Genomic DNA, 10,527 nt, shown 5'->3' with positions numbered 1-10,527 from the left:
GTGCTTTTGTTTGTTTGTTGGGTCAGTTCTGAGCCAAGCGCCAAAGCCCAGGGCCAAATCCACTGGCTGTTAAAGCTAATTGGAGCTGCCTGCTCATCTCTCTCTCTTTCTTTCTTTCTTTCTTTCTTTCTTTTTCTTTCACTCTCTCTCCCTCTGCCTCCTCTCACTCCGAGCCCCTTAGCTCTGAGATCAGCTCTGATCCTCTCTGCTTTTCATTACGCTCAGCACAGCCAGGTGGGCGTGGCTTCCCAGCGACTCCACCTCCTTCTTCCACCAGCTCCTCCACTGAGCGAAGCAGAGGGAGAATGAGAGAGAGAGAGGGAGAGGGAGAGGGAGGGGTGAGTGTGAGAGAGACACTGATGCTCAGAGAATGGAACAGCAGAGTGTGTGAAAGACGCGAGAGCGAACGAGTGAGACAGAGTCTCCGAGGCACATCAACAGGAGAGGAGAGTGTATCCCTGCCCGAAACCTTCAGAAGAAGGAGGGAGGGAGAGCGAGTGTGAGAGAGAGAAAGAAAGAGAGAGAGAGAAAAGAAAGAGATAAAAGAGACTACTTGTTCATGTAATAGGACTCGACGAGGGACTAAGCCGGTTTGCGAGACGCAGGAGTGTGAGAGAGAGAAAGAACTCCTTTTGGGCTCCAACACACCCCCGATCCCACAACCTGAAGCCTCAGAGGTCGCTGCCGCTTTCTGCCGAGATGTTCAGGGGGATCCTCCTGCTCCTGTGGCTGAGCGGTCACGGTAAGATGCCTGGTTCTTGTTTTGGATGCTTGGCACTGTCCAGTCTGCTGTTTTCTTTGTGATGTGTTTGTATGGGAACTAGTCTCGGAGAGCTGAAGTTAGGAGATGATTGTCTTGAGGGTTTGGTTCCTCTGAGGGTTTGGTTCCTCTGAACTGAACAGCCACGGTGTGTTCTCTGAGTGGTTAATGTGACGTGTCTTATCCAGTGTCATTCAATACAGAATTGATTTAAAGCAACCGCAGAGGGAAGTGTGGCAGGCACCTGACCGTCGACGTGACTCTGGACACACTCGCACATGTGTGTGCTATGTTTCAGCGCACACACACCCACACACACACTCCTCCACTCCCTCTCCTCCCCGGACTGGAGCAGAATCACACAATCATAGCTATTCTCCACTGTCCTCAGTGTGCTTTTTGTTTTCTCCTTGAAAGCCCCTATGTGAGACGGTCTAGGCTCAGTCTGGACAAAGTGGGGGTCCTGGCTCTGAGGGAGAACATAGATGCTTGATTGTTCCCCTTGCCCAGTGCCCAGTGACCCAGAAACAGTTTTCAAATGATCCCAAAGTGTGGCAGGGTCACAGAGACCCCGTACTTTTTATTCAAACCCTGTTTCCTGTCCTGCTGGGCAAGACAGACATTTTTCGAAGTGTGTGTGTGTGTGTGTGAGAGAATATGTGTCTCCAGGCTGTCCACTTGAAAACTGGTTTTAACAAAGAGCCAAGTCAAGCCTTTTCTACTCCAGAGGGGCATAGCTGTAGAGCTTTGACAGTTTGGGGATGGAGGGGGGTGGCAAGACTCCTGAATCTCGCTTGCTCATGCTCTTTCTATTTCTCTCACTCCCTGCCTCATGTCTGCCTGCCTGCTTCCAAGAAGCCAAGATTACCATACAGCGCACACACAACCCAAAGCCAGGCACAGGCACCGGCACAAATTTAATGGCTGGGCTTATCAAAAGTTTTTATTTTCTTCCCAAGCGCTCATTATTTCCCCCGCCACTTACACTCACTCGCCGAAGTAGTCTGCAGCGTGACAATGAAACCTTTGTGCGCGCATCCAACAACAAACAAAAGTTACATTGGTGTAGCCGGAGCGTCAGGCTAATTCAGAATCAACACAAAGAGACTGAGTCTTTCACAAGTTTGCCGTGAAAGGCTTCTACTAGAGCTGTAGATCATGTCCCGAGAGGCTGCCTCCTTTTATGATCTGGTTTAATGGGCTGCGGATCTCTTGCCAAGCTTGTCTTCCTTTACTCTGGTTTGGTTTTTCGTTATTTATTTGCTTATTTGTTCATCAGCCAGCGAGGAGACTGAGGACAGAAGTTCTGAGATAGAAGTTCTTGTAGATGTTTATTATAGCTGTGAATTAAACATGAGTTGATTACATGCAGTTCTGGAGTGCCCTACGCCTTCTTGGCGTAGTGTGTTGAAGCTGGTGTGTTGAAGCAGGATAAGGTCAGGTGGCCTTCCAAGACCAAGATTAGAAACTTTGTTGGAGCGGGAGAGTACATGGCATTGTTATTTTTCCTTAAGGAAAGAAGTCATTCCGGATTGTATGTAGTTTGGATGCAGCTGGATTTAAATCTGTCCTTCATCAGCTAACTTTCAGAAAGCCTGAGGAGGTTGCTGCCTTCTTTATACAGTTTTAAAACATTATATTGACAAGTACAAACATAATATACACAGACGCTGTGGGACATGAAGGACTGGAATTTGGGATCTTACGCCAAAACCTTATGTATTTTAAGGATGTTTCTGCTGATGTGTAAATAAATCGAAGGTGGATCTCAGGACTAGAGCGACCTGGACTGGTGTTATGGCATCCTTCTTCTATTAGAAAAGGAACAAGTTCTAAACATTCAGGTTCTTCCAGAGTGAAGTAAATACCTCATCAAATATCGGTTCAAGAACTTTTTTAAGGCTGAGCAATTGTGATTCCGCTGTTATCTGGGATATACCACTATTGTGAGATTATGAGCCTGCATGTGTTGCCTGAAGTGTTATTTAAGACAAAAGAGTGGTAAATCAGACACACAGTCCGGTATGATTATGGAAACGCTACCTCCATGATGGAACCTTTAGAAGTCCTCCAGACGTCCGCTTCCTATCTGCACCACTGTGAACAATCCTGACTTACACAGAGTCTCATTCGGAGATATCTACGCTTGCCAGACGGTCCCTTTTCACAGCCGTCTGGTGATATCCAACGACCACCGCACGGTTTAATAGTCTCACGATGCAGCGGTCCAGCTCGGCGAGAAGGCTCTTGTGAGAGTGTGTTATTGTCACAGTTTAAGGAAAAGTGCAGCTCAGGCAGGTAAACAGCAGATAACTGGAATCTGCGAGTCCCCGCGAGGCTCTATTTGCTCACAGCCAAATTGTGTTTCACAAATTATTGCTGTGTTTATGGAGGTAGCTGTTGTCAGCAAAAATGGAGGGGGGGGGGGGGGCTTTTGTTTGGAGCGAGGGAGAGAGGGAGGAAGGGATGGAGGGAACAGCAAAATAAGAGGAGTGAAAAAGTCTAATAGTTAATGCCTGAGCATGGGGAAAGTCTGTATTGAGTTTTTGTCAAGTGCTGAGGGTATATATATATAGGGCACCTTCACTTTTAGCTTTCAGCTGCAGTTACACACCACACACACACACACACACACACACACACACACACACACACACACACACACACCTGCTCTGAGAAGTAACTGATGTTGCACAGTGGACAAAAGGCTTGCAGAGAGATGTACCAAGACACCGCAGGCACAGGCATCTATCCAATGTCTCCTCTCTCTCTCTCTCTCTCTCTCCTTTTCTCTATCCTCCTCTTTTTATCCCTCTTTATCTGTTCAGCTCCCTGTGTGTGCAGCGGTCAGTTTTTCTGTTCTACAGGAACATGCTGCAATATTTTCCAGGGATCCTCTGTTGCTTTGTAATCTATCGACATTCGACTGACACAGTTAAGACATCTTGACCTCTTTAGTTTGTGTCGCTGTAAGAAAACACACACACACACACACACACACACACACACACACACACACACATACACACACACAAACACAGACACCTATCCCACTGCATCCTTACACAGCAGACATGCTGACAGGAGTGAATCTGCTATCCACTGGGGGCAGTGCTGCTTCTCTCTCACTCTCTCTCATTATTTCTCTTCTTTCTCTCAATATGTGGCTATTGCGCTCTTATCTTTGCTTCTATCCCTCTTCTTTACACTCTCCCCAATTTATTTTTATTAACCCTGTCACCCCCACTCTCTCACTCTCTCATCTTCTCTCTCTCCTTCTTCAGTCTCACTTCTGTCTCTATTTATTATTTCTGTCACCTTGCTCTCATACCATCTCTCTAACTCCCCTCTCTCTTTCTATTCTATATCCATTTTATTCTTCCTTTTTCTTCTCTCTCTGTCTGTCTTTTCTATCTCCCTTTTCTCCTTCCTTTTTCTTCGCTCTCGCTCTCTCTCACTCTCTCTCTCCTTGACTACTAAGCCTTAGTCTGAATACTCAGACGCAGCCTGGTAATTAAAATGTCACTTTTGGCTGTTGTGGATTTTCTCTGCAAATCTCTGCTGCATTGTACAAACACAGAGAAGCAAAGCCGCGTCAAAACGTCTTAATATCGCAGATCTTTTGCTCTCTCTCTCTCTCTCTCTCTCTCTCTCTCTCTCTTTCTCTCTCTCTCTCTCTCTCTCTCTCTCTCTCTCTCTTTCTCTCTCTCTCTCTCTCTACATGGAGCAGTTTCTCCTACTCCTGTTGTTGTCTCGATTCTAAATACTCATTTGCAGCTTCTTTTCCAAGAACATGGACGGCGACATGTCATAATCCAATTGGATGCGATGGATTTGTGTATCTCTGTCATTCGTTAGACACTGATTTATTATAGTCTAGTATTGCTGATTAATTTCAGATCCACATTCGCTGTCATGATGTTTGGAAAGACATCTCCGTCTTTGTGCATGTTCTTTTGATCTATTATTCATCCAATTTTCCTCAACTGCCGTTCACAGGCTATTGTTTTGCGTTAGATTTGTATCAGTCATTGTTTACTGAGGAATAAATTCCTTGGGAACATGGGGCCACTGTGAGGCTTCTCCTCTGGTCACTCAGGGAGCAGTATCCTGTTCTGCTCTTTCTAGATTTGTGTCCAGTGTGGCCTTGAAATCCAGCTTCCTCCACTCATCCCATTTCTACTCTTTTGTTGCTTTGCTTTTTTGTGTGTCACTCCAGATTACATCTAATCCCATTTTAGTCTATTCCCGTGCCCAACCACACCTTCTCCAGTGGAATTAATCATCCACTGCTTCTCTGGAAAGAGGGGTGGTCCAGGATGACGAATCCCACCCCTCCCCTTCCCTTGCCTTCTCTCTTCTTCCACTTCCCCGGGCTTTATTCCTGGGAATCTTATTTTCCTGAAACGCTAAGACCCTGCGCGTAGGCACCATATGCTGAAAGGGCTTTTTTTTCCCAAGCTTATTTTTAGCTTATTCTTGATGCAGAAAATGCACAGAAATGGGCTTTATGGAACTGAACGTCTAGTACTGAAGATTTTTATTATTATTATTGTTATTAATTTTAATTCCTTGTCAGTTATGTTTGGCTCGTGAGTTTGTACAGCTTGATGTAGTCCTGGTTTTAAGTCGGTTGATGGGAGATGGGTTCCTCTGTGGTGTGCTGTGCCAGATTTAGGTCAGGTAAAGAAGCACATATTTCTGGTCGTTCTTCAGAAATTGTGTCATTTGCTGGAAGCTGTAAAATGTTTTGGATGAAACAGTGGTCTTCTCTCTTGCTTCCCTTCATTGCTTGTCTCTCTCGCACTCTTCTTCTGTTCCCACATCCAGATGGGTCGAATACCCACCCTATACTACACCCCACCTCCCCTCCCCGCCCTCCATTGCCTTCTATCTAATGCATCCGGGCAGGATTGAGGAGTTGATCCAGATTGGTGCGTTCTTCGCGAACCGGGCATTATCCCGGATTACACGTCTGCTGGGTGCAATGTTAAGTAATTCAACCAGATGCTGCTGTGATCGCGAGGTCACCTGCTGCTCCCGTCCCCTGAGGGCCTCTCTGTTTACTACTCCCTCATTCTTTGAGTACAGAGAAGACTACGGGAAGAAGGGAGGGATCAGGTTCTTTCTATGAACCTCATGGGGTGGCGAGAGGCCAAGAGTCTGGGGCTAGTGTGGTCTCCTCGGGACACGCCTGGGATTTCAGGACAGATTACGACAGGGATTAAATGGCTTCTAAATTGCAGCCTAATGCACAGGAATAAAAGAGGGAGAGAGGTTTTTTTTTTTTTTTTTTCTGCTTAGTGGGCTCAACTCTTGTTTGTGTCGACAGAGAGGGAGAGAATGACAATGTGAGGGAGGGGGAGACGGGTGTGGATACATGCTAAAATGATAAATAAAACCAAAGGCATGAGCCCCACATTTTGTGATTGTTTACCAGTTCTATTTTCATCCTTCTTTTCATTGCCGCTCCCCTCCTGTGAACCAAACCTCTGAATCACCATTCCACTGCTCGGAGAGCTTGTTTGGCCCAGTGCACCAGCCCACGGCTTTATTTAGACTAAAAGTCCACTCTCATAGTGATCTCCCCGCGCAGAGAGCGGCAAAAAATAATCAGTTTGGATATTGTTGTCTGAGCAGTCTGAGCGTTATTGCGGGGCATAAATCACTCGTCGCTGCATGGCGGATTGAATATAATGCTGTGTGTGTGTTTGGAAGCGATGGCCGAGTAAAGCGGCGGTAAATGGGCCGACAGGATTGCTGGTGGAGGCGGGCGAGATGTATTTCACGCGCCAGTACAGCGGGCACTTGAGGAATTGGGTTGCCGAGCCGATAAGGGCCGGAGTACGCTTGGCTGGAAGTTTCTGGGACAGTACAATATTACAACTGGATGAAGGCGGCTCTCTTGCTTTTGTTCCTTCTTTCTCTGTGCCTTCCACTCATCAGTCTCTCCTATCGAAGTGGTACAGAAAAGTGGGGGGGGGGAGGGGGCAAAGGATGAAGTTAATCATGCCTCATGACAAGGAAGGAGTAGGGGACAAAGTGTTTGAGTAAGGTGGACTGCATCCTAATCTCTGTGAATAATGAACCAGGTTTCCTAGATAGGGTCCCTAAACAGGCTGCCTAAAGGAATCACTGTGTGTTGTGTGTAGGAATAACCTACTGAATGTTTAAGATGCAATGTGCGACTTCCAATCGTTCCTTAAGCAATGCCAGGAGCACATTTCGGTCGAAGCAAACCTTTCAAATAAAGTATTGTTGTTTTTTTTTAGTAGAAACCTTTTCAGAAATGAGATGTATGAAGAACTGCTCTAGAAGCCCTACCTAAGAGAGGCTCCCCAATCCATGGAGACCATGGAAAAACCAGACAGTACTTTTAGGTTCTCTTTTATAAAACATACTTCTTTAGGAAAAGAATTATTAACCGCCATCTTGTCTTAGACAAGTCCTACCTTCGCTTACATCATGCAGATGTTCAGATGTTCTCCAACATTTGGAAAAGGTTCTTCATGCTCATATCTCCCCCTCATCATTCATCCCACTTCCACAGGCAGCAGATGCAGTTCCTGTATGGCATTGTACAGAGAGCCCATTTTGGCACCTTTATTTTTGACTGTATATAAATGCTAATCATGCTTTTAACTTGTGCCAGTGCTTGGAGGAGTGCTTAGCTAGTGGATGTGTGCCTCTCTACTGGAATACGAAAAAGCGCAGTGTCACGCAGTAAAAATGAACTTGCCGTGCACTTCCCACAGCGAGGCCTGGGACTTGCAGCTAAGATCACCCTTACACAGAGATCCAGAGGCACCTTAGATCCCTTTATCAAAGCAGCAGCGAGGCAATCACATTATCAGAGGGAGGGATTTAGCCCGTGTGTGTGTAGTGTGTCTCCTGAGTTGTGTATGTGAGAGTGACGGGTTATAGCGGCGTGTATCTGAGGGCTCGCTGGAGCAAGAACTCCTCACAGTGGGAGACTGGGATAATTGTTGAAGGAGCTGCCGTTTGACTTGCTTCATTTGATCTGAGCTGCATTTCGTCAGCCAGAATTCATCTGAAATCAGTGAAAGTGTCCTAAAAGCAAAGGGTCAGACTTTGACCAGTCATTCGTTTCTCTCACGAGTCTTGGGTCTGCTCACCAACATGCTAATGGCACAAGAAATATACGTCTTAATCTATCTAGTTTCCTCTAAACAAACAGGGAAGTCAGACAATAAGACCATATCCTTTACACATTAAGCTGAAGGCTATACACCAACATAATTCCATGTTTCATATTATTTCATGATAAAGTGGGACTTTCTTGAGTGCCTGATACATTCCAGTTGTCAGAACTGAAACACAGCTGCAGCATCTTTATTCCAGGACTTCTCCAGCATCTGTATTCAATCTACAGTGTGGACTGGTGTTGGCTTAGTGATAACATAACATTGGACTCCTGTTGGCATGCTAACAAAGACTGCCACCATCACAGATGTGTTTTATCCCCTCTGCTGACCTCATTTATAGCCTGAGCTGAAATCTCCAGAGGCAAAAAACAAGCGTTTTCTCTGGATGATGTTAGCCGTTGGACGTATTCATATCAGAACCCAAACACAACCCAAACCCACCACCATGTCCACACACCTAATTAACCCAGCGAAGGTGGGATTACTGCACAGGCAAAGTCTCTGCTATACAAGTGACCTCTCTCTCCTTCTCTCACGCTCTCTCTTTCTCTCACTCCTGGCTTAGCGCCACATTTCAGACTCTAATTAGGGCGTTTGTTGCAGGAAACGCGCACGCGTTTGACACCAGGCAGGGAAAGCTCATTTCAGATGGAGCTCTGCATTTGGAAACACACTCACGATTTCCCTTCGGACCCTGAGGGCTCCCTGAGAAGCCCCTGGACATGGATTATCATGTCTGCATTTTCTACCATGGCCTGTTTCCGCTGTGCATGTTCTGTGCTGGCAGAAAACTCACTGTAACCCCAGCTGATGCAAATAAAGCCAGTTGCACATAGGGGGAGCAAGTGAACAAGTTCCTGTTAATAAGAAAAAAAGCCCCTTGAGGGAAAAATATGTATTTGTGTTTTTTATTTATTTATTTTTAAAATATATTTTCTACAGAAAACTGGAGACACCGCTTCATAAGAGCCATCGCAGAGAAGTTCACAGTCAGATTTCTTTGTACTCAGCCCTGTCTGAATGGAACGCCCTAGTCTTCAGGCAAATGTGTATTTATCCAGTCCAGCTCTGTTTGCTGTAGTGTCTGAGTTTATACAGCCATGAAAGTTCTTCCATTGGTTCAGTCTTCAGGAGCTGGACTGGAGGCTTCACCTTGACATAATTAGAAAGTGATGCTGGATTCGATTATGTGTCTGAATTATCATGTGTGTTTTTTTAAGAAAGTGGACATTTTGAAAGTGCTGGATATGTCCATTTTTTGTCAGAACTGAGTAGCAGCTGAAACAGCTCTGTTCCATTTCTACTGTCTGTATTTAATATAAAATGTGTAAACCCAGTGTAAACAAAGGCGTTTCATCCTCATTACTGGCCTCACTAGTGGCCTGCCTGTGATCATTTCATACTGACAATGCATTTGCTTTAAACACAAGTGATGATCATGACATTTCTAATTACAAATCTTAACCTTAAAACATTTGTGTGATTGATATGGCTAGATATCTCTGCTCAACTTCTGGGTGTACAGTTCTACGCATTTTGAGTTATTCAGTTTTAGGTAAATAAATAAGCCTCAGACTAAGCTGTGGAACAAAAGGGGTCTATTTTTGTAAGCAATAAAATGAGCAAGGCATGCTGGGAGTCAGGGCTCCAGATCCACCTACATGTTCTTTTACTGTTCCATTTCACAATTCTGAGCAAATAGAACTCCCTGTCTGTATATCTGTTTATCTATCTATCTATCTATCTATGTGCAAATGAATAAATTTGTATTTACTTCGAAGCTTAGGTTCAAGTGCAGTTTTAAGCGGTGGCAGTATTCCATGGCAGTGTGGCGGCGGGAAAATGCTAATGTGCTATCGGGGGCGGTTAAATGATTTGCTATCCTTTCAAGCGCTCTGGCAGGGGGTTCAATCTGGCTGGCCTCCCAGGCGAATCGACACTGGCCATTGCTCAGTCCTCAGGGGACATTAGAGCAAATCAGCGAGTCACACAGGAGCCGCTGGCGTGCCGCTCTCTGGCTTGGCCACGGCCCAGCTCCTACCGACCTGGACCCAAAAAGCTCTGCCTAGCTGCCTGCTGCTTCTCCTGTACGGGGGAGTTTCCAGTCTTTACCAGATCCTTCATGACCATTTTCTCATTTCCACACATAACACCCAGGACATTACTGAGTCACATTATCTGACTGTGTTTACTGATCAGACACACAACTCAAAAGAGTACTGTACTATGATGTTTGGACTTGTTTGCAGCACTGGTGTGAGTCTAAATAACTGCAGTCTTAAAAATAAAGATACTACTAAGGGTACTTTGAGTGACAAAAGTGGTTCTTCTATGGCATGAGTGTGGAGAGCTACCTTGTGCTAGTTACCTTCCTCAGTTCCTGTGAGCATTACTCGACTGTTCTAACTAATCCCAAGCTGAAAAGTAACCTAGTCACTGTACTACTTGAAACAGCACCCTACTTGATGCTGCCAAACAGTGCCTATGTAGTTAGCTCATTTGTACATCTCATGCAGGTGTGTTGCAAAGTCAGCTTTACTGGGGTTTCCACTTGAGCTTGTGTTTAATTACAGCTCAAACCCCAAGGTAAACATCAATGAG

General features: G+C 45.5%; 1 protein-coding gene across 1 annotated transcript in view; it reads left to right on the top strand.

Annotated features, from left to right (window-relative positions):
- The first annotated feature begins 629 nt into the window (after positions 1 to 629).
- Positions 630 to 10,527, top strand: part of kirrel3b (kirre like nephrin family adhesion molecule 3b) — a 264,286-nt gene continuing 254,388 nt past the window's right edge. The window contains exon 1 of the mRNA XM_066685260.1: positions 630 to 742. Coding sequence (XP_066541357.1) covers positions 700 to 742 — 43 coding nt within the window. The 5' untranslated portion in view covers positions 630 to 699. The remainder of the gene's footprint in view (positions 743 to 10,527) is intronic.

This window comes from Hoplias malabaricus, chromosome 11 (genome assembly GCF_029633855.1).
Source record: "Hoplias malabaricus isolate fHopMal1 chromosome 11, fHopMal1.hap1, whole genome shotgun sequence".
NCBI lineage: Eukaryota > Metazoa > Chordata > Actinopteri > Characiformes > Erythrinidae > Hoplias > Hoplias malabaricus.
This window is presented reverse-complemented; position numbering and strand designations above follow the sequence as displayed.